The 24,401-nt window shown below is 43.5% G+C and overlaps 1 protein-coding gene across 11 annotated transcripts in view; it reads left to right on the forward strand.

Moving 5' to 3' along the window:
- The first annotated feature begins 6,873 nt into the window (after positions 1 to 6,873).
- The window catches only part of ehmt1b (euchromatic histone-lysine N-methyltransferase 1b), a 28,251-nt gene continuing 10,723 nt past the window's right edge, over positions 6,874 to 24,401 (forward strand). Inside the window, exons 1-11 of one of the 11 annotated variants that reach the window (XM_020465344.2) lie at positions 6,874 to 7,001; positions 20,834 to 20,960; positions 21,045 to 21,586; positions 21,723 to 21,870; positions 22,089 to 22,225; positions 22,355 to 22,516; positions 22,692 to 22,754; positions 22,951 to 23,068; positions 23,182 to 23,295; positions 23,709 to 23,854; positions 24,023 to 24,166. In XM_020465344.2, the coding sequence (XP_020320933.1) occupies positions 6,981 to 7,001; positions 20,834 to 20,960; positions 21,045 to 21,586; positions 21,723 to 21,870; positions 22,089 to 22,225; positions 22,355 to 22,516; positions 22,692 to 22,754; positions 22,951 to 23,068; positions 23,182 to 23,295; positions 23,709 to 23,854; positions 24,023 to 24,166 (1,722 nt within the window). In that variant the 5' untranslated portion in view covers positions 6,874 to 6,980. Of the gene's footprint in view, positions 7,002 to 9,758; positions 10,081 to 14,816; positions 14,932 to 20,833; positions 20,961 to 21,044; positions 21,587 to 21,722; positions 21,871 to 22,088; positions 22,226 to 22,354; positions 22,517 to 22,691; positions 22,755 to 22,950; positions 23,069 to 23,181; positions 23,296 to 23,708; positions 23,855 to 24,022; positions 24,167 to 24,401 lie in introns of those variants that run through there. The other 10 variants (XM_031808686.1, XM_031808687.1, XM_031808685.1 and 7 more) reach the window with 10 other exon arrangements.

Genomic DNA, 24,401 nt, shown 5'->3' on the forward strand with positions numbered 1-24,401 from the left:
TTCAGGGCTTAACATAATGATAAATGCCATTTGGACTTTTCTTATGCCATTTGTGTAACGGATCTCGTCCTCCTCTTCTGAGGAGGAGTAGCAGCGAGAAGGATCAGAGGACCAATTTTCAGCGTGGTAAGTGTTCATGATGTAATATTTAATTAATCAAACTGAACACTGAAATACAAAAAAAAACAATAAATTGAACGACCAAAAACTGAAACAGTCCTGTCTGGCGACATACACAAAGACAGAAAATAAACACCCACCAAACACAGGTGGAAAAAGGCTACTTAAGTATGATTCTCAATCAGAGACAACTAACGACACCTGCCTCTGATTGAGAACCATACTGGGCCGAACACAGAAACCAACATAGAAAAACAAACATAGACTGCCCCCCCAACTCATGCCCTGACCATACTAAAACAAAGACAAAACAAAGGAACTAAGGTCAGAATGTAACAATTTGGACATGGTTCACTGACTTTTGGGTTTGGAAGCCTATGATCACATATGGCAAATGGACATAACATCCTGATTTGGTACTTTCAATACTTATATTTGCCATTTGGACATTACTTATGCCATTTGGACATAGTTCGCTGACTTTTGGGTTTGGAAGCCAACTTCCTATGATCATATATGGTAAATGGACATAACATCCTGATTTGGTACTTTCAATACCTATGTATGGCATTGGACATTTCTTATGCCATTTGGACATGGTTCACTGACTTTTGGGTTCGGAAGCCAACTTCCTATGATCATATATGGCAAATGGACCTTATGGAACTTAGGTTTTAAAAAATGTATTTTTATTTTTAGATTTTCAAAATGTCACCCTTGGGACCTGACTTCATGACCATTTGCCATATTAAAATCTACGGTGGAGCATGCTCGCCATCTTTGGGATTTCCGTTTGCAATATGGTTTTGATGAACTGCCGTCCATTTGAATGGTGTTTGCGATTGTGTATATGGTTCGCCCAATGCCAATAAGTTGCCATTCATTTTTGTCCATTTCATGGGGGTCTTCCCTTACCCTTGACCCATCATCCTCTACTCTCTTCACTGCCTCAGCATACAACACCTTCTGTTCTAACCCTGGCAACCTCAACCTGTCTCTCTCGCACCAGGCACTTCTGATTCTCAGCAACATGGGCACCCCCACAATTGACACGCACAGTTTTGCCCTCCTGCAGACCCACATCTCGAAATCTCCCTCCTACACACTGCTGCAACATGACCATAAGCTTGGCATCTTAAACACCGTAGTGGGTTTGGCACAAAAGCTCTGACAGGATACCTGACATATCCTACCATTACTTTGTCAGGTAAAGACTGCTTCAAAACTCAAAAAGGACAGACAGTGTCTTCTCAGTTTCACCACACTCGCACATCGTGCATCACAGGCACAGGGAATCTTCCATTTCAGATGCTCCATGTTAACACTGTCCTCAACGCCATCCTGCTCCGGAGAGCACAGGTCTTGTCCCTAGGCACGTGACATGAGCGCCCTCTTTTTCTGGACAGAAGAAACACAGAAAATCATCACAAGTCCACTTCGAGCTACCTTCACCGATTATCTCTGGGGTGGCGCATGAAGTAGATGCAAATGATATACCTTTGGTTTTTGATAGTACCTGGAGTGGTACTTCATCCATACTATTGTTCTTTGATGAAGAGTCTTTCCCTTCTCACATAGAGTTAGACTTTGTGAGATACCCTGTAAGAGCTTTTGTACCCAAGCACCTCCAGTGTCATAAATGCAAAAGATTTGGTCATGTGTCAAGTGTATGCATACAGGAAGAGTATCATATGCATACAGGAAGAGTATCATATGCCAGCTGAGGTAAAATGCTGCAAATGTGATGGTGAATATGCACCCCAAATTCCTGAAGCAACCTGTTAGGGTGAAGGAGACAGAGTTAGCAAGAATAAGGGCTGTTCAACGTGTGTCCTATCAGGAGCCCGGAGTTGGTTAGAAGAGTTGAAGGGGCAAGTGGCATTGAAAAAACAATGGTAGTAGAGCCACCAGTGAATATTTCTCGTCAAGTAAGGGATCCTGACATATTGCATATGAAAAAGTATAATTTGTATAATTTACTGCAGCGGTCATAAACTGTACAGCACAAGCGGAGAAGAAATCAGAGAAAATCAGCATCATTGTGAGTGTAGCTGAAAGCTTTTTGGGTCTCCTTGACTTCACAGCTGAGGCCTTGCAAGGAATCCTGTTAACAACTTTTCCGCCCTCACAGGTCTCTGAGCCTGTGTAGGAATGAGATCTCGATAGGACTATGACTGAAGGAGTGGGATGGGTTTTGATTTGTCTCTTTTTTCTTTTTTTTCTGCAATGGACTTAAAGCTGCAATATGTAACTTCTTGGGGAACCCGACAAAATTCACATAGAAATGTGAATTCAAACGCATTGGCTCGGGTGGTTGATGTCCTTGATGATCTTTTGGCCTTCCTATGACATCAGGTGCTGTAGGTGTCATGGAGGGCAGGTAGTTTGCCCCCAGTGATGTGTTGTGCAGACCGCACCACCCTCTGGAGAGTCTTGCGGTTGAGGGCGGTGCAGTTGCCGTACCAGGCTGTGATACAGGCCTCTAGCTTGATAATGAGCTTGGAGGGTACTATGATGTTGAATGCTGAGCTGTAGTCAATGAACAGCATTCCTACATAGGTATTCCTTTTGTCCAGATGGGATAGGGTAGTGTGCAAGTGTGATGGCGATTGCGTTGTCTGTGGACCTGTTGGGGGTGTATGTAAACTGAAGTGGGTCTAGGGTGGCAGGTAAGGTGGAGGTGATATGATCCTTGACTAGTCTCTCAAAGCACTTCATGATGACAGAAGTGAGTGCTACGGGGCGGTAGTCATTTAGTTCAGTTATCTTTGCCTTCTTGGGGACAGGAACAATGGTAGCCATCTTGAAGCATGTGGGGACAACAGACTGGGATAGGGAGCGATTGAATATGTCCGTAAACATACAAAAGTATTTGGTTTTAAATATATCAAAAGTAAATGTAATCGCTAAATATTCTTAAGTATCAAAAGTAAAAGTACAAAAAAAGCACACTTCAACAGTCAGACATAATTTACAAACGAAGCATTTGTGTTTAGTGAGTCTGCCAGATCAGATGCAGTTGGGATGACAAGGGATATTCTCTTGATAAGTGCGTGATTTAGAAAATGTTCCTGTCCTGCTAGGCTTTGAAAATGTAACGAGTGCTTTTGGGTGTCAGGGAAAATGTAAGGAGTAAAAAGTACATTATTTTCCTTAGGAATGTAGTGGAATAAAAGTTAAAGTTGTCAACAATATAAATAATAAAGTACTTAAGTAGTACTTTAAATTATTTTTACATCACTAGGCAAAATTGATCTGCTTGACACGCCCGATATTCATTCTGTAAAATTCATGCACTTTGGTTGGAGTGAGCCAACGGCAGTGTTCCCTTCCCTTATGTCCTCAGAGCCACCACTTTGTGATATACAACAAGGTGTACTCCAAGCTTTATGTGTCATTTTAAAACGCCGGAGGGAGATCGAGAGCTTTAACAGAATCGTGGTGAGTCTCAAAGTGGAGGATTTCTCTCTGTCTTTGCCTATATCTAGTAAATTTAGCTGATGTCGATATTCGTTTGACATTCTTTTCAAAACATTATTTTTACAAACACCAGAAAGTACCAAATCACTTGTGAGGCAAATAATGTGTGGACTAAGAATCCGTATTTTGGATACTGCTAAAAAAGTAGGCTTCTTCTATAGGTGCTTTGTGAGAGAACCCCCTTTTCTATTGTGTAATTGTGAGATCACGTTAGCCTACATCATAATGTACAGTGCCAAATGTCCTGGGACGAGTTTCCTATCGTCAGTCATTATTATCTGATTATGCCCAAGAGCTACACTATCCACATAAATTGGGCAGTGTGACACATCAGCATGGCCACAACTCAGAAATTCACCCCTTCTGTCCTGGCCCGACAGTAGTCTGTGTCATTATAAGTCCTTGTCAGTGTCAGGAAATACTGCCAGTCTTGAACTGAAGACGTATGTTCTGTGAAATCACCACTAGGTGGAATCATGGTGCAGGTTTTGACTGCCACATCTCCCTCAATGCAAACCCAATACTTTGTAAAAACACTACATGACCAAAAGTATGTGGACTCCTGCTCATCGAACATCTAATTTCAAAATCATGGGCCTTCATTTGGAGTTGGTCCCCCCTTTGCTGCTATAACAGCCTCCACTCTTCTGGGAAGGCTTTCCACTAGATGTTGTAACATTGCTTCTGGGACTTGCTTCCATTCAGCCACAAGAGCATTAGTGAGGTCTGGCACTGATGTTGGACGATTAGGCCTGGCTCACAGTCGGCGTTCCAATTCATCCCAAAGGTGTTTGATGGGGTTGAGGTCAGGGCTCTGTGCAGGCCACTCATGTTCTTCCACATCGATCTCGACAAACCATTCACATTCTGTGAGCTTGTGTGGCCTACCACTTCACGGCTGAGACGTTGTTGCTCCTAGACTTTTCCACTTCACAATAACAGCACTTACAGTTGACTGTGGCAGCTCTAGCAGGCCAGAAATTTGACTTGTTGGAAACTAATTTGAAGGGGTGTCCACATACTTTTGTATATATATTGTTTTTAATATATTCTATTTTAATATATTCAACTAATCATATCAATGATGGGACTGGGGTCGAGGGCATAGGTCTCGAAGGGGTCAACACTGAATAAAAATATAAACACAACATGCAACAATTTCAAAGATTTTACTGAGTTACAGTTAATGTGAGGAATCTATGGATTTCACATGACTGGGAATACAGATATGCATTTCTTGGTCACAAGGTATTTTTGTGCATTCAAATTGCCAATAGATAAAATGCAAATCGGGTTCGTTGTCCGTAGTTTATGCCTGCCCATACCATAACCCCGCCACCACCATGGTGCACTCTGTTCACAACGTTGACATCAGCCATCCACTCGCCCACACGATGCCATACACATGGATGTGAGGCCGGTTGGACGTACTGCCAAATTCTGTAAAACAATGTTGTGGTAGAGAAATGAACATTCAATTATCTGGCATCAGCTCTGGTTGACATTCCTGCAGTCAGCATGCCAATTGCATGCTCCCTCAAAACTTAAAGTATGTTTTTTGTAATTCTACTCATTTTGCCATGGGGCAGAGAGACATTTTTGCAGTTTTAAAGCTGATTTCCTGCAATGCTACCCATTTTTCCATGGGATGGAGATAATTTTTGTGCAGTTTTAAAGCATATTTTCTACAAATCTACATCTTTTGCCAGTCAGGGCCCGTGGGCACATGCCCTGTGTGCCCGGTCAGTATTCAGCCATGATTACCTCAAGTTTAGATAACTAACAAAAAATTGTTAGCTGACATGGCTAATTGAGTGACTGTCAGTGACTGACAAACAAGAGAAAAACTGGTAATGCACAACCACTATAGACCCTGGTTCGATTCCAGGCTGTATCACCACTGGCCGTGATACTGGCCCAGTGTCGTCCGGGTTTGGTCGTGGTAGGCCACCATTGTAAATAAGAAGTTGTTCTTAACTGACTTGCCTAGTTGAATAAAGGTTAAATAAATGAAATATTTTACAAATATGCCTGGATCCGGCCCTGTATCCCCTTCATAATCGTCTTTGGTCCGTCATACGCTGTCTGTTTGGTGTTATAGGACATTTTCTGATCAGGATCATAGGAATAGTTCAAGGAAATAGGTCTAGCAACTACTCAGAAGGAGAATGGGTGAGTGCATGAAGTGAGTTGTGACATTTCCCATCCTTCATGCCTTGGTGTGACTGACAGCAGCCGCCTTCCTTTGTTATACTGTATTGTCAATGGCATGGTGCATGGCCTAAAGATTGTGGCCAGTAGCCATGATGATAATGGCAGCAACAGGGTAAAGTGCGAGAGTAGCGAGTAGCCAGCCCATAGAGATATCACCTCCGGCTCACAGTCTCACTGTTTACTGCAGCTATAATTTTCCTCTGTTGCCTTGTAGAAATGGCTGATTCCGAATCTGTTATCAGTTGCTCTGTGTCTGCTTGCATACTTTTTCTCCTTTGCACCCCAGTATCTCTACTTGTACATTCATCTTCTGCACATCTATCACTCCAGTGGTTAATTGCTCAACTGTAATTATTCCGCCACTATGGCTTGTTCATTGCCTTACCTCCCTTATCTTTCCTAATTTGCATACACTGTATATATACTTTTTCTATTGTGTTATTGACTGTATGTTTGTTTATTCCATGTGTAACTCTGTTGTTGTTTGTGTAACACTGCTTTGCTTTATCTTGGCCAGGTCGTAGTTGTAAATGATAACTTGTTCTCAATTAGCCTACCTGGTTAAATAAAGGTGAAATCAAATAAAAAATACTTGCCAAGGGATGGAGAGTCAGACAGAGATAGATTGTGTGTGTGTGTGTGTGAGATAGAGAGAGGCTTTGCCTTTGAGTTGTTATTGGATCCAAGAGACCATAGTTTCTTACCTTGGTAGTATTTTCTGGTTGAACAATACAATGAAGATAGATGAGATCCTTCACCTTTTTGATTTCACAATTTAATGCACCTCTAGAAATAGCGCATTTAATTGCCTTGATACATTTCTGATGACATTGATAAACAAATAGTAATTATTTTTGTATTTTGACTGCACAAATGACATTTCATCGTATATTCATGATGTAGATTTTTTTTAAAGCAGTTCAATACGACTATTCTATAGTCCCATTTTGCAAGTGGAAATGCGAACTCTCGCTCATACTATACAGTGCACACATAGGATGCAATGCCCAGAACGGATATGTAGCCTGCTTGAGTAAAATGTAAGCATCACTTAATACCGATTATATTGAATTCAATTATAGCAGACCGCTATTGAACACGTCAAAGAAATGAATGTGATGACGCAATGAGTTAAGTGGGCGGAGACTGGTCAGGCAAAAGGAACCATGGCTTCCGTGCAAGCCGAGGTAAGCAAGAGGGGCATATTTACATCAAGATTGGTTTCCTGCAGCTGTGTGTTTTTGTATGACCGTGGGCTTGCCCGTTTCAACAAATGTTGTAGTTTTAGGTCAAAAAACTTAAACGAGGATAAATGTTGTGAGACCTCTGCTTTCAGTATATTTCAAACTGCCCGCCCGGTACCGTCAATTCCGAAACCCTGCTTTTGTGTCTGTAGGGCAATTGAATGTGCTTGTATCGCTAGGAGGATGCGCTGCCCCGGAATCTGAATTGTGCATGTTGATGCATTCAGCTTTGTTCAGTCATACAAGTTCCAGGGCCTTGTCGCCATCCGGCTCTTCAGCTAGCTAGTGTTTTACCTGTGCAAACTCACATTATTGCAATTGATTTAACTCTTGCATAACTATTGACATTATTTTTCTACACCCTTTTTGGGGCATTTTCTATTGCGAGAGTAATCTGTCCCCCCCCCCCACTGTTTCCCACTATACAGGGAGCTGCTAGCTAACTGCTTAGCTTAACGTTAGCTAACAAGTTAGCTTTTTGTAATATTAACCGCGCTGCCTAACGTTATATATGAATCGAACTTGGATACCTGTATTGGGGTCCAAACAGGGCTCTGGTCCAAGGATGTAGTTATCGTTGATAAACGTGAAAAACAATAACGTATATTAACGAAGTAACTAGCATTATTCCGGTTAGTGTATAATTTCAAATTCCCTCTCAAATCAAGCGACTAGCATAGCTGGTGTTGGCTGCACGATACATCAAAAGTTGACTACAGCTCGACAATGGAGCTCGCTAGCTTGGAACTCCTGCTAATCCCCAGTTAACCAGCTAGTACATGTGAGATCCAACACAACTATGATAGGAATCTAGTTGATTTTAAATGGATAGCTGAGGTAACGCCACAGAAGAGCAACGCTTGTAGTATGCAGAGGGAAGTATACGGGTTTGTTAGCTAGCTATGTACAGTGTAGCCAAATAAACTTGAGTACAGTAACAAGTTGCTTAGTCCAGCAGACAGTGGCTCGTTGCGGGACGAAACAAAGTAACAAGCATAAGCATACGGATTTGTTCAAATGAAGCCAGAAGTGACTGCAGCTGGTAACATTGTTGCACGAACTTCCCAACACCCTCAGTGTTGACTCAACAAACAAGGTCGCATGATTAGCTCACGGGTCGTAGAAATGTAATTTGATCAATATGTAAACAGACTTCGGTGATATCAAGTGGTCCCTGGAGAAGTGGGTATATTAACCCCCCCCCTGAGTCAGAAATCCACAGGTTTCAGATTTTCCTCCCAAATTCAGGCTTAGTCACACTATTTATTTATAGACAAACAAATTGGTATGTTCTAAGTCCATAGCAATGCTTAAACCAGATCAGGAGACCACTTTTAGGGAAAAATCTAAGAAATTTAGATTTTTAGTAAAGTTACCCTTTAATTCAAGTGTGAGGCATCTAGCACGGTTTGGCTAGCAGTGTTTTTGTAGCACATGAGTGAGTTTGCAAAAAAAATGGCCACTGGATTAATGCAAATAATTATATAATTCTGACAGATAGGGATGTGTTCTATTGGTTTACTTTCAACGTTCTTTCATTGTGTAGCAGCCAAAGGAATGATCATAATCATATGATCATTTAAATCCCCCCTCTTTCTATTGGACATTTCCATCTCTGCATGAAACCGCTTGCATGTGTGGTGCGCATTATATGAATGTGTTTTCCTGCAAATTGCATTTGCGTAGGTCTACTGCCACGTGTACATTGCTGCGCCTAATTATATGAATAAATACAATTTGTTCAACTTTTTAAGCTAAACTGTCCAATCAGTTCCATCAGCCCTATACATTGATAGTGTTTACCACCACTACACTAATTTGATACATATCAGTGGTGATTAAGAAGTGAGTAAACGTAATGCCCACTGAATAAGTGGTTATACGGCCTGTACCTGCGTATACCCTCCACTAGACCACTGGTAATATCTACTGGAGAACTCTCGTGTACATTTCATTTGCAATTTTGTGACAATCCGCTGTTATCCGACAGGGAGTTCGAATTATGTTTCACTTAAGGACAGTCTCCTCCAACACTCCCTGGCAGGTTCCTTCTATTGAGAGGTACCACTCCTCAGTCCTCTCGATCTGTTTGAAGATGCCGATGTCACTTCTGTGAGGGACAACATGCATCTGGCTTGTTGACAGGGAGGAATCTTCTAATCTGAGGTTGTTACCTTCTGCACCCAAAGATCCATTCATTATAGCTCCAGAGCCACATAGCCAACATATGTTTTTTTTCTTCTTGCAGACAATAGTCTACACATGCCAGTAATAACCACACACATCATGCCCATTGCATTTGCTTTGGCAGGGAACACAGAGGAATGGATGTTGTTAATGTTTGTTTATACTGGCCTCTGAATCAAGTAGATAGTTCATGGTTTACTGACGTGTTGCCTTATTTTTTACTTTGCTTTGAATATTAGTATTGTGAGTGTGTAGACCTAAATTGTGATTAAAGTCCCTGGTGATGGCACTCTAAGAAGAGTCCCAGAGCCTGCTTTGTTGTTTGTGCCAGATAAGTGGGGGAGCCTGACCTAATGTATCCCAAATTGACTTTATTTTGACCCTTGGTAGTTGTTGCAGCCATTAGCAGGCATTTTGGAGGAGAGCATTGGGAAACATTAGTGGAGAGAATTATAAAACAAATTATTCTTCAACCCAAATGTTCTTTACAGAAGTCAAAAATGTTGGAAGGAGAAGCGGATTGATGATACAAGAAGGTCGGACTGTTGACTTGCGGTGGTCTGGGTAAACGTGAATGCCTCTGGACTGGCAGATTCCACTTCTTGCTCATCGTTAGCCACAGAAGCTAGTTCTTCCCTGCAGTCTTCCCTCCCTCTGTCAGTTGTTGGGCATCAGTGAGCATGCTCAGCACTGAGCTGAGCTCTGCTGCTCCTGTTGGATAGACAGGGTACTGGGCAGAGCTGACAACTAGGCCTCTGGCCTTAACAGGAACGACCGGCTCTTTATGGCGTCAGCTCGGCTCCTTGAAGGCACGGCATCTCTGTTGCTGACAAAGGTATGGTGCACTGTGGTAAGGGGGGAGTAACAAGGTGGGGTCCACATTACTGCAACCTTACACTGATCCTCTGACTATGTTTTAGTGGAATAGGGGAATCATTGCTCTTTATTTCTCTATGCATCACTCATGTTGTAGTGATCACAGTATTTCTTTCATCTCTATTTTTAATTTGTTAGGCAACTGGTAAATCATTTAATAGCCACCTGGCCTCAAGCTGTATGTATGTAGCCTATTGTTTGCGATGTGCAGGTAGGATATGTGTAGATATGGGTTTAGCTAGTTCCAGTGTGAAGTGGCTGAAGTGCATTCGACTTATCTCTCAAATGGTGAAGGAGTGGGTGAACTGGCCAATTTGGGATGTGTCTTGTGCTCTCTCTCATTGAATAGAAGACTGTGATGGGAAAAACCCTGATCTTCCTTGTTTTTGGTTCATGATGGAGCATGCAGCTTATCATCTACAAAGATCCTACTCTTGGTGGGAAAACATGTGATGCTTCTTTTCGGTGAACACTTATTTGATGGGTAGGCCTCTTTAGTTCAGGCTATTCTGATTAAATAAGTCCAGCAGCAGTGCAATACTTGAATGGAAAGTGAATACTGCTGTGTTCTACAGATGATTTGCATTGCAATGCAAACAATTTCATCAATGCCATTTGAGTTAGATGCAGTCGGAACAGATCATAATGCTGTTCCCAACACCATTCTGGTTGTTGGTGGGCGATAAATCCACTTAGTGTTAAACTGTACAAAACAACAGACAGTGACCCATATGGACTCCTTAGTTTTAGGCCTACCTCAGAACAGCTTATCCAGTGTTTACATTTTTTATTAAATGAAGAATTGGGAACTTCTTGGCCCCTGGTGGGTGAGGAGTTCAAGTTTGTGACTGGAAAGTGGTTCTTGCATTAAGATTGACATAAGGTGGTATAATTTAGTATTTTTGTGCTTTGTTAAAGGGAAATCATTGTTCCTAAGAAGGTAATAGCTTACTGTTTTAGTACGGTGCAGCACCAAAATAATCTGTTCTTGTTAGGTACGTGATTAATATTTATGCTACCTGCAAATGTACGCAAGGCCGAGTATCAGAGACTTGGCCAGAGAAACTGTTTCCCTAATTTTCATCAAAGAAAATATTTTCTGACATCCTAAATCTTGTTGATGTGATTAGGCCTTTGCAGTAAATAATATTTTGGATTGTGTCACCGGTTGATGCCAGTGATTGAAATCATCCAGTAAATTTGGAGGATTTTATAACTAGACGTTCACATTCTGAAATGTGGTAAACCCCTTGACAGTTTTCCCATTGCCCATTGTTGTCTCTTGATATCGTTTCACGAAATGGCTGCAATGTTTTTTTCCCCCTCTTCCTTCTCTATGAAAAAAAGCAGGGCTCCATCTGAGCATGCCCAGTAAAGGCCATGTCAGAGCTTTCTACAGAGAGTTGGTCATGTGACCTGAGCTGGGACAGTGCATGTGTGGGAAGCTAGATGTTGAGTGTGGAGCTCTACTTTCGCCCTTTCCCTTTTCCTCCTCCCCCATCGATGGTGATTCACTGCTTTATCCATGTACTTCAATGGTTGCCTGGGGGCGAACTTGAAAGAAAAGGATGGGATTATTACAATCTCCATTTTTTTTATGTCTCGACTCTCTTCTAATGGGGCTTGCTCAGATGGATCTCAGTTGTCTTTTTAAATAGTTTGGGAATTGACAGCCTCCTTAATTTCTCTCTTTTTTTGGGGGAAGCTAAACTCCACGATTGATTGGTCAATTAATTAAACTAATCGATTGAATTGTGTCCAAGGTTCCACAGACTTGGCCATGTCTTTTACCTGTAGACCAGAAACGCTCAGGTTTATCAATCAGGAGAACGAGATACCCAGCAAGACTTGATCAGCTGGCGATAGCCTAGTATGTGTCTGGCTAAACCATATTCCTGTGAATGACTGAGGAACTATCCTCTGAATGCTCCATGTACATGTAGAGGGGCCTCAAATCCATATCCACCCCAGGAGCTCAGCTCAGCAGGGACAGGGAAGCGGAAGCCCTGTGTTCCCCTCTGACTCTTTGGATTAGTTAATGAGGACATCAGGCATTCTGTCTTTTGTATTATTCGGGTTGATTTGGGAAAGGCCTTAGTTCCGAATGAACAGCATTGATGTTGTTTACAAATCTAGCTGAATTGTACAACCGTCCACAAATACAGTCTGTTGAACATTGTAATCCTGAGAATCAACCAATTGTGAGGTATTCTGTTGGAGTTGATGGGTTAACTAACCTGGGTGGTGGAAAACTAGAGTGGGATGGAAACTGTCAGAATGTAGAAGTCTTTGTCAAGCCCTTTTCTTGAAGGCTGTTAGCATGACACCAGCTTTTGGAGAATTTATTGTGGAGTACTAGTGACTTCTGGTAGCCTCTCGTTGTGTGTGTGTGTGCATAGGTTGTACTAATTTTAGTGGCCATAGTCAGAAGAGATGAGGACTAAATGTCTCACTGGCAGTGGGCCCCGGCTTTCCGTGGGCGTGTGGTAGCATACACTGCTGCGAGTAGACTAACAGAACTCCTATTATGGCCTCAGTTTCTGTTTAGTGCTGAATTCTTTCTCTTTCTTTCTTGCTCTCGTTTTCTTCCTGCGTCGGCTCTATCGTGGCATAAGAAAATACATTGATTCCTGTCCAACAGAAAACACGAAAGAGATTTTTCTTTGTGGGATGTAAGATTTCGAAATATGGTGTGGGTTTAAGATCGTTGTTAGATTTTTTTTTGTGGAAAGGGACTGCTGAGATCTTACTCCATTGCCTGCAACTTAGCTAGTTCATAGAGCTTCAAAATGGCTGAGATGCCTGCTGAGCATGCTCGGTAGACTGCCTCGCTGCCTTGTAGTGCCATGTTTAGGGCCTGACAATAGGGCAGCGTGAACACAGGGCTGTAGAAGCAATGAGCACGATTGAGTTCCCATCCTATGTAGCTAATAAACTTAACATTTTCTGGAGAGAGGTTTGTCATTAATAAAATGTGTAGGGAAATTCAAGCCTCTATTTGTAACAGGGAATCTCAGAATAGCTCTGACATTCTGAAAGGATTATGTGCCAGATCTGGTGTCCTTATCAAACTCTCTCTGATAAATTGATGGCCTATTTTCATATCCTTCCTTGACACCCTTGCCACTTCAGCTTGGCGTTAAACAATTCATATTTGTATTTTCATTTACCACAACAAATTAAAATGCATCACTCTGGAGAGGAGGGGAAAACAATAGTGGATGTGTGCATATCAAATCAGAGAAGGACCCTGGCCTGTATGATTGGGAAATGTGTGCTAGTTTCCCCGACTCTTCTGGGGAGGCATCGTGTGGTGTTGCCCTGTGGTCTTCAGCCTGAGGACAATATAAGGAATTAATTCAGTGGTCAGAGAGGAAGCCTTGATACCTCCCATCATTTCAGAGGGAGAAGTGCAGATGGCAAGGGAGAAAAACAGGGAGAAGAAGGTAAGAAGGTATTTCACCTCTCAAAAGAAGAGGTGGACTAGTCACTCAGCAGTGTAAATCAATATTCTCGAAAACCTGACCCCCACCCCAGGCAACAGAGTGACTAGAGTCTGGCTTCAATGATTGACTCTTTTGGCCTAAAATAACTATGTCACTGCCTATGTCGATAAGAAAGAAGAAAACTATCCTGGGGACTCTCCCAACAAATCAGAAGGCAGACATGCCAGAACGTTGTGATTAAAAACCAAAGTTTGCTATCAATCTTGCTTGCTGCTATTTCGTATTTTATTCAAGCGGATAAAGTAGTGACGTAGGCATTGACGTAGTTCTATGCCAAAAGATTCCACCACTGAAACAAGATCCGAGTCACTGTTGCCGAAGGAAGTGTTTAACAAGCTATTGAAGCAATGGGATTGGATTAGATCTTTTTTTTCTGTTATGAATTACACCCAAACAGAAAAATTATTGCGCCAAAAGGTAGCGACATCATCGGCAGTCCACATACTTCGACGTCTTTTTGATTTGGTTATAGTCTAGCTTCCCCCAAGCTTTCTCCTATGGCTTGTTCGTCATTTAATTTAATTTAGAATTCACATGAGATTGTCTGCTTCAAGGGTCATGTCATAGAACAGTTCGCTAGATGCCTTTTCTGACCTCTCCTTGCCGATACAGTGAAGTTGGCATCCATCATTTCCACAGGTACATTACAGTAGGCCTATCTGTCGAAGAGTTGGCTTGGCCTGATGGCCAATTGTGGCGCAGTTCATAGGTCATGGTGCTTGCAACGCCAGGGTTGTGGGTTCGATTCCCACGGGAGACCAGTATGAACATGTAATACATGTAGGCACTTACTACTGTAAATCTCTCTGCATAAGAGTGTCTGCTAAAAGATTAGAATGTAAATGTAGAGGTGAGGTGGCTGAGAATCGCTCCCATGCTAGTTCCATTTTTGCCTCTCTCCTCGCGGGCTCTGTTTTAAATGAGAACAGTGTTGATTGAGTTTTTAAGAAGCTGACTCGCGCGCACACACCTCTCCTCTTTTGGCCCCTTGCTTGGTGACCGTTTCTCACTTTTGGATGTTGCTGTTCCTGAAATGGCTGTCCACATTCATCCGCGCACAGGTCGCGAGAGAGAAAAAAAGAGGAGCCACTGATTCGAACTGACTGCGCATGCTCTGTGGAAGACCTCTGAAGAGAGGGACCGAGGGAGCTGCTGGGTCACATGACCAACGAGTTGAATGTCTGCATGCGAGGAGGAAAAGGAGAAGAGGAACAATCCGTTGGAGACTCCCGTTCCTCTCAAGCACACACACTCTCTCTCCCTCTCCACCACTCTCCTCAATGGAGGCCATCAGGAGAAAGCAGGTATGATGCCTACTGCAAGTACATATTTACCACAGGGAAGGGGACAGTAGCCTATTCTGGGCTGTGAAGCCAGTCTTCAGAGTCCTTGACAGCAGGCTTGAACAGAGAGTTTGATCAGTAATCAAGGCTTTTTCAGCCTGATGTGATCTGTGACTGCAGCATTTCATATGGCAGCAAGCTGCTACTCCCCTATGGTGAAGTGGTTAGTAATGCACTGTGTTCACCTGGGTCAGGTGTTAGAAGAATGGCTATTTGAATCTCGCCAAGGTGTTTTGTGGGTCCTGCTGTCTGGGGAAATGTGTTTGGAGCATTGGCATAAGGGAAAGGAGCATGCTACAGTAGGCTGGAGATGAATGTACTCGGCAGTGGTCCGACTTCTTGGAATTCTCAAATGGTGTTCCTCCCTTACTGTCCGGCAGGCACTCCAGGACTCAGACCCATCCTCGTTTCACTCCTCTCTCGCCTTCCTTCCTCTTTCTCTTTGCAGCCATACCCTCTCCTCCAGGAAAGGGCCAAGGAGGTACCGCAGTGAAAATGTCCCATATGGTAAAATACACACTGGAGAGAAACAGAAGAAGGATGAATGACTGCAGGATAATCCTGTGCGATAGTCAGACTCAGGTCTTACAATACCGTAGCCTCAGTGCTGTTCCGCACCATCTTCAGTATCCAGTGTGATGGTACCTGCATTTTGCACTCCATAATGGCTTTGCAACAATAATTTATTTTTTCCCCCACATTGTTACAAGTCCAAATTCCTCACTTTTTGTTCATGCTGCCATCTTGTGAATTTAATGATACAAATCATCCATCTTCGAGGAAAGAGGGGCGATCTTCAAGGTGTCGATGGTCATTGCTCAATAGCTGTTTTTTTTACCCTTTTGTCAATGCGTCTTTTGTTTAGGGTGTTGCTCTCTTGGGCGCTGGGCAATCTTAACACCTGTGATAGGAGGAAGCTGGATTGTTGTTTACATTGCCAGGCTATGTTAGTAGATGTTTTCTAATCGTTCACAGCCTTTCAATAGCTAGACAAGCCTTATTCAGGGGGCTGGCGTCAGAACCCACAACCCAAGATAGACTTTAGTCATGTAGCTAGCTGTGTTCTAATAGCTATAGGGTGCACTGACCTCGCTGCCATTCAATTTATTTTAGAAAGAAATGGTGGGCAGATGCAGTCATTTTTAAATGACAGTGTCTGATATTAACATTTAGAAGTCGGTTTTGTTTTTTTACAGTATAATTGTTTTACATCCTTTTTTTTTTGTTACAGGCTTTCATTGTGTAGCCTACATTTTGTAATGATTCTGATATATTTGTCTTTTCTCATGTTGGCTAATTATTTATTAGAACCCATAGGTGGATCTGCCTTGGAGCTCCCATCCCCCATCCACGTAAATCCTGGCCACATGTCCCCCACCTAGTGGAAAAATGCAGCGTTGGCCACGTTGTGTCAGTAAACAATCTGGTTACGAAATGGCGGAGATCTGCAGACGGCCCTCTCTCTCTCTCTCTTCCCTCCCCCTCCTTCTCTCTCCAATGAGCAACTTCCATTTTCACCCACTAGGGGCAGAACTGAGGACATAGAGAAGCACGATTAGAGGTTTCTTGAATCTATGAAGGGATATGAAAGGGTTTCTCCCCTCTCATACCTGTGTTGACCACACACCTTGGAATATGTCTCTGGAACCCCTTCTCTTCTACCTGGTCTCATGTGAGAATGCCTTAGAGATCCTTTTTCTTTGGGAGCCTCAGCCTCTGACAGTTATCAGCTTGCTCTTGGGTGCGAGTGGCTTAGACGAGCAAGTGTTTCAGACGAGCATGACCAATTTTTCCCGTAACTGTTGAAAAAGCTCAATTGCTTTCTGTTTGATGTTGGAAGACTTTAGTCTATGTGATTGCGATTTTTTTTTTCATTAATACATCGAAGTATCTCTAAATCGAAGACATTTCTCTCATAACCGAGAGGAGAGAGCAGGATAAGGCAGAGTGCTCAGAATACCAATGGATTTGTCTGTGGATCCACTGAGCTATGTGTGGCAAGAGCTACAGAGAGGCCACTACATTGTCAAGACATACATGCATCTGCCTGACAGAGGACACCGGTGTCTTTGTCCACTGGGGTGTCAGTGGTTTTAGACAATTCACACATCCCTTTGCTTAGACCTAAAACAAATAAGCCCATTGTTTGGGTTACTTTTCAAATTTATTTGACTTGATTTCCACTGTGAATTATCAGCCTTGACTCAATGTTCTGTCAGGTGGAGCTCCAGAGCAGGGTTTCATATCAAAAGCTCTCCTGAGTTTGTCGGTCAGACTCTGCTCTCCCCTCAAATCTAGCAGCTAGGCTGAGGTGCCTTTTAATCTGACAGGCATTGGCCAGGCTAATCCTGAAGGACACATTGAAACAAGAGGCCTCTATCTAACCAATCTAATAGGTCCTCTTCAGCTCCTGATGGTGGCAGGGTGCCAAGAGGTGGGGGCCATCCTCTGGCCGAGGGGACTGTAGGGGAGGTGGCCGTGGACAGCTGATGGAGTCTGATGCTAGGCTATATCCTCCAATACCAAAGCACTGCACAACCTTCCCACTCTTAGCCCACATAAAACTGTCTGTGTAATGGCTCCCCTGGTGGAGACTGAGAGAAGGGCATATTTTGTTGTTAGAGCCACATTAGGCAGACATTTTGTGGTGGCTTTAGAGGCAGGTGTCTGATGGGGCTTCCAATTGGTAGTGAGAACTTTTGCGACGGGCCTGGGTCGTCAGCGGGGAAGGGGAAGATGGTGAATTTCCTCCCATTGCGGATCCCTCTTACCTGCTTCCTCTTCTGAGCTTTTCAGACGTTCTGAAACAGAAACACAGGAAAACCTGTCGGTTTGAAAAGGTGGATCCACTGGTATAACTGCATGTGTCCTCTTCTTTATCTTCTGTCTGATGTATCTGTTCTGTTTTTGGTTTTCCTGGTCTGGTTCATTTGTGTCTGCTGTCTTTATCCTTTGTTTGTTTTTGTCTGGTGCTGCTGAAGGAAGATTGCATTAGCCGCTAGTATTGAAAGAGATGGACCGGGTACATGAGTGAAGATGAGACAGAATAAGGCAAGGCAAACAAGAACATGTTATGGGTTGTTTCTTGTCCCTGCATAGGTCTTCACCATAATCATCATAGTTGACTTATGATCCTGGTGCTAATCTGAGTAATTTGGCCTTGTTTGGCCTATTTGACTCTTTGAAGTATGCTGACAGTTGGTTGAGCATGAAATGCTTTCTCTGGAGGTTTGAGATGTTGGAGTTAAAGCCTTTCAGTAGGCAGCTCTCTGGAGGAGGAGAGGAGACACCCGTTTAATTCCATTCCTATTACAGTGCTCCTTACTGAGCAGCGGCCAGAACTGGGCCTTCAGCCTAGCATGCCAGCAGAGCGTAGTCGGTGAGGGCCTGAAGACAGAGGGCCAGAGAGAGGGAGCAGAGCACCTGGCCTTTCTTCCTGTTTGGCCTCGGTGTGTTAAAGAATGAGTCATCTGTAGTGTGGTGGTCCTGGATCCCACATGGGGAATTTCCCATAGTGAAGGTGTCTTTTGTACCGTGTCTGTCCAACCAGTGTCTGTCATTGGGGTTGTTCCATGTCATTTCATCAAGCCAGGACACCCATCATCTCAGATTGTTCTGAAATTCTTTCAATTTGAAGCTAAGACAATCACACCCAAATTGGCCATTTCAATTCATAGAATGAATATAATATTCAATAAATATAGTACCCAACATCCGATTTGGACCAAACCATTTCTTAACAATGATTTAAGATGTGAGGAATCCAAATAAATGGTGAAAAGCCCATGGACCTCCCTACATCAAGGCCACCCCAACGGCCAGAATACAATATCAGTTCTCTGTTTGACAAGTAGTATGAAGCTGCTGCTAGGAGTTTATTCATACTGTGTAATGTATTCTCTGTGCATTTGGTGATGACCTCCCCGGTTCGATTATTTAAAAATGTATTTAAAAAATCTAATTAACATTAAATGTGCTATGCATTATGTGGGTTGAATGCTGTAACACAGCATAAATCAATTAATAAAAGTCCCATTTAATCCCATTAATCCCATGTTTTCAGGTATTTGTTTATTTGGATCCCCAATGCTGAAGCAGCAGCTACTCTTCCTGGGGTCCACAATTAAACACAAAATATGACAAGTAATGAAACACTGATACACTGATAGACAAGGACAGTCATATTTAAAAATACCATGATATACAAACAATGCAACAACAAAAAATAATACAAACAATAGACAAAACCAATGTATGTCTGTGTCTGTATGTCCCTTCGCGAAGAAGCTGCTCTCTATCCCCCTCCATCGCACGTCTTCCGTCTCTTCTCTCCGTGTCTGCTCCACACACAGGACAAGTAGGTGCGCAATGGATTATGGTCATTGTTGTTAATTACAATGTGTTCTGTGCTAAACTATGTGGAATATTGGCCTGTTGGACACTACAACTCCCTACTACATCCCACAGTTTGCGCTTGATCTGATTTGTCTCTAGAGAAACTGCGCGTTGTGCTCACAGAACTAAATGGAATTAAAATAATTGAACCGACATCAGTCAATTAGTTAAAAAAAAAAAATAACGGACATTTCTGTTAATTGCAATTTTCTTGGGTTGAAAAATTGACTAGGGACTAAAATATGAGAACCCTAATAAAATACAATTATAAACCATTGCATGGTAGTTGTGTTTTTCAATAAAATTATTAGCAAACATCTCTGTCATGTGATTAGTGACATTTACCATTAAATCCAACCCATTGCAAAACACTATAGAGTGTGTGTGTGTTTGGGACATTTACCATTTGAAGAACATTGAAACCATTAGAACTGCTGAAGCCTAATGGTTTGCTTGTGCACCAGGAATGGTCTAACTAATCCTGACTTTTATTGAAGGGAATAAACCACACACATGGGCTATTTCCTGGACACAGATTAAGCCTAAGAAAAGGACAAACTGAATTGCTTTCGTGGAGGACTGGCTTGACTTGTGAGGATGGCCATAATATTTATTTTCATCATGAGCAAAAGCTATTGGTTTTCTACCCAAAGTTGCAGAGAAAATGTTGTTATCCATTTATTAATAAACGCAAGACACCAGAAAATGTGATAAAATAATGTGGCAGGAACAGTGACATCTGGTGGGCAAAACATGGTACTTACACACTTATGGGGAAAATGCAAGCTGGGCTAATTTCTCTGAACAGGGGGGTCATCACCATATTCAATAAGAATACCTTACATAGTATGAATAAACAATACACCAAGCCGCAGCTTCATACTACTACTACTGTCCGTTGGTGGGCTTGGTGTGGGGTCCGTGGGTGGCTTTTGGCCATTTTTTTATTTTATTTTTATTCCTCATGTCTTATTCATTGTTTGGAATACGTTTTGTCCAAATCAATGTTAGGTACTATATTTATTGAATATTATGAGTCCTATAAATGAAAATGGCCAATTTGGTTCATTCAATTAGCTTAATTTCTCAGAGAAAATTATATTTCAACAAAATAATGCTTGTACTTTTTTCAGGTGGAACAACCCATTAGGCTTTGTAGTGTTGTTCATAAGAGTTCTGTTCTGTTTCTGTTATAGCCACACAGAGTTGCAGGCTATTTCAGCCATGGGGATCATAAACTTCACATACTTCAAGCTTAAAAATCTAGTGAAATTGTGGACATACTTAGGTTTATGAGTGCATTCTGTTGGTCTGTAACCTCTCTAAACAGAGTAGGCCTGTATTTGGCGTAGCAAGGCTGTTAATTGTACAGCACGCTTTTGTAGGCTATATGAATTTCTCTGACCATATAGCTGTGTTCTTGATGCTGGGCATGGAGTTAGCAGTTTGTGTGTGTGTGTGCTGTCAGCCCACAGGTCTGGCCGAAGGCAGATTGGGTAAAGGGGAGTCCATGGAGGAGGGGATGGAATCACCTGGGGACCGAGAGGAGGAGGAAGGAGGTGAGCTCATCTTTAAAGCCATTACAGCTAAACATGGTAAGGTTTACTCCTAGTCTTCGTCTCTTGAGCTAGCCTAACATAAGACCATACTGTGAGACTGACTGATATCTACTGTTCCAGACACATTGAGAAATGAGGTAGCTTCCAGACTGGGATCCTCCCCCGGAGCAGAGGCGGAGCTAAACGGAACCTATGAGAGCGCAGAGGTGGGGAACGGACACCAGTGCCCCACCCCCCTGGTCTCCCTGGGCAACAAGTCTCAGGTGGTCACAGAGAATGGGATGTTGGAGACCGACCCACCTCACGGTTCCGTCACCGGGAGTAATGGATACATCCTCAGCAAGCAGCAGGAGGGGGGGTCTACAACGGGGACAGGCTTGGTGGCTGCCCCACACAGGACTAGCTGGTTGCCCTCCGGCACCACAATGGTGGGACACACCACCACAACCTTCCTGTCCTCCGCAGCAGGGCATGCCCACAGTCCTGGTGCACTAAGAACTGATAACCACCAGGCCGGCTCCCCGTCGGGACAGGGGGACTCAGACACAGAGACTAAAAATGGCACGTCCCCTAGCGACTCCCCCGCCCCCTCTCCGCTGTCCATCGCCATACACCGAGCACGCAAGACCATGTCCAGGCCAGCGTCCAACCAGACACTAAAGGTAGCTAGTATTAGCCTAGTAAAGAGAGAGTCGATGAATGGTTCAGGTAGTTCCGTGAGACACATGAGTGAAATTCTATTAAAATGTGAAGCATAGCCGCCTTTTGATTCACTTAATATTTTCTTTATCGCCGTAGCTTCTAAACAGGGCATTAACAGAACCAAACGGTGCAGACGAGGAGAGTCTGAATGGACCAGAGGAGGAGAAGACATCCCCCTCCCAGAACCAGCTACCTCAGAGCCAAAACGACTTGCCGGCTGCAGCCACAGCCAAGTCCCAGACAGGTCAGAGAGACAGCACTGGGGCCTACAGTACAGGGGAGCGGGTACAAGGCGAACATCGCACACAACAACAATGTAATGGCAGTACTTTGCTTACTGGAGGCTATCTACTTATTTCAAGGCTGCAAACGCCAGAGGAGTATTAATAAAAGCTGTGTGTACTGTGACGTAGCTTAAGAGGTTCATGGCTTCTTGAGGCTCAATTGGTTGCTCTTTTCCAGCAGCGTCGGCATCGAGGAAGAAGAAGAGGAAGATGGGAACGTACAGTCTGGTCCCCAGGAAGAAAACCAAAGTGCTGAGGCAGCTGACAGTGGTGGAGATGTTTAGTCAACTTCAACAATCCACTCAAAGCACACAGGTTTCATCTCTCCTCCATAGACTATCTTAACTGTTTTAGAATTTAATGGAAATTGGGAGGAAATGTATTAGAATTTGGATTTTTGGCAGTCAGTATCATGTTGTAATATTTCTCTGCTCCCCCTCCCAGCCTAAAGAGGTAGCACATGTAAACGGGGAAAGGATGGAGAATGAGTCAGAGGAGGAAGATTTAGAAGATGGAGAAGAATGGGAGGAGGAGGAGGAGCAGGGTGGAGAGGAAGGTGTCCCCACGGGCCAGGAGAAGAGTCGAACATCATGCCTTGCCCTTCAGGTTGAAATCTTAGTTGGTCTGTCTGCACCCCAGTTGAGAACCTTGATAAAATGATGCTTCTATTACATTCATAGATATCACAGGTTTAGAACCACACGTTAAGGTAGGAAATGCAATTAAATCGTTTTGCAAATGGCCAAACCTCTTTGACATTGTGTGATACTTGTCGGTTCAGGGAGAGGAGCCAGACTCTGAGGAATCAGCTGAAGAGGAAGAAGAGGAGAACGAGTCTGACTTGGTAAGATTACACAACTCTTTTCCCTTCTTTGAGTCCTTTGATTAGAACGACATAAGTGAGTGTTTTTGTGAACCCAAACGTTATCAAAGCACAGTCTTGTCCTCAGTCATGTTGTTCCACCATCAGACTGAGGAGAGGGGTACATTGATTGACATTGGAGAGAATACATCTCTCAAATGATCTGCTTTACACACAGAGCTCGGAATCCAGCGTGAAGAAGAGATTGAAAAAGAAAGTAAAGGGAGACAGCGCCTGGCTCCGGCCATCCAGGAAACGGAAAAGGAAGCCTAAGCCCAAGATTGAGGGACTCCCTGGTACAGTAACCCACCGCTCTGCCCTATGAGGAACATTATGGAAACATCTGAAGAGATCTCCTACCTTTTGACTTTATGCTCCCTGTGCTAGCTAACTCTACATCCCTTTCCAGGCACAGGACCCCAGCCCCAGGACCAGGCAGGCCTCAATAAGGAGTACACAGAGGTTCCCCTCCACTTACTCAACCTCAAAGCCCAGGAGAAGCTGCTCTCCTCACTGCACACAGGTGAGTGAGGCCACAGAGGAGTAGGTGATGGGGGAATAAGAGGAAATGGGGGTAGTTGTGAACTGAACTGCCTGTTGGTAAGATAATTCCTCTGAGATTTTCCCATCCATAGACTACCTTTTAATGTTTCTGAAGACTCCGAAATGGTCTTGGTTTTGTGAGGCAAGGCCTCTGTCCTCCCTGACAAGTTCAGATGACTCATGAGAGCAGCACTGAGCGCCCCCTGGTGGTCTGTCATAGAAATATAAAATCTGATAATCAAGAGTCTAGAACTATACCACTATTGTAGCTCTTGCAGTCTGTATCTTTATAAATTAATCTCTATAAACTCTTGGAAAGCGCATTAAACCTGTGTCTAGTAAGGGTCATATTGACATCTGTCAGATGAGCTGAGTGGATGGTCCTCTGTGCAGGAGTTTCTGGGGCTATGGGAAGTGTGGAGCCAGATATGGTGCAGGAGCTGCCCCTCTGCAGCTGTCGCATGGAGACGCCCAAGAGTCGGGAGATCCTCACGCTGGCCGACAGGAAGTGCATGGCCACGGAGAGCGTCGACCGACAGGTGAGCCTTGATGCTAGGCCTCATCATATTTTTGCACGTATCCCATTCCCTATGTCCACTTATCATATTCTCTCCCTATGTCTTTGGCTTCGTCCTGATTATCCACCCCTTTCTCCCTTTTCAGCCTTTGTTTCTCACTCATACGTACCTCTTTCCTTCTCCTCACAGCTGAGCCGGTGTCAGAGTGCGGTTCTAAAGCATGAGATGATGCGTCCCTCAAATTCTGTGCAGCTGCTGGTGCTGTGTGAGGACCACCGGGCCGGCATGGTCAAGCACCAGTGCTGCCCCGGCTGTGGCTTCTTCTGCAGAGCTGTGAGTACTGGGACCTCCCTGGAGTGGGAATGGGCAAACACTGCATCTATTTCTGAGTGGAAAGGGTCTTCTAGTAAGCCAGGAAAAGCTCTTGGTCCTATTTATTAGCGGTTAGGGGGGAAAAAACCTTGCCCTACTTATAACACTGAACTAGCCAAGGCCTGTATATATTCTGTGATTATGGCCTTCGAAAACGTTAAAACAGTGGGATTCTTCAATGGCGGACACACTGACC

The sequence above is a fragment of the Oncorhynchus kisutch genome, linkage group LG29, assembly GCF_002021735.2.
Source record: "Oncorhynchus kisutch isolate 150728-3 linkage group LG29, Okis_V2, whole genome shotgun sequence".
In the NCBI taxonomy this organism is placed as follows: Eukaryota; Metazoa; Chordata; class Actinopteri; order Salmoniformes; family Salmonidae; genus Oncorhynchus; species Oncorhynchus kisutch.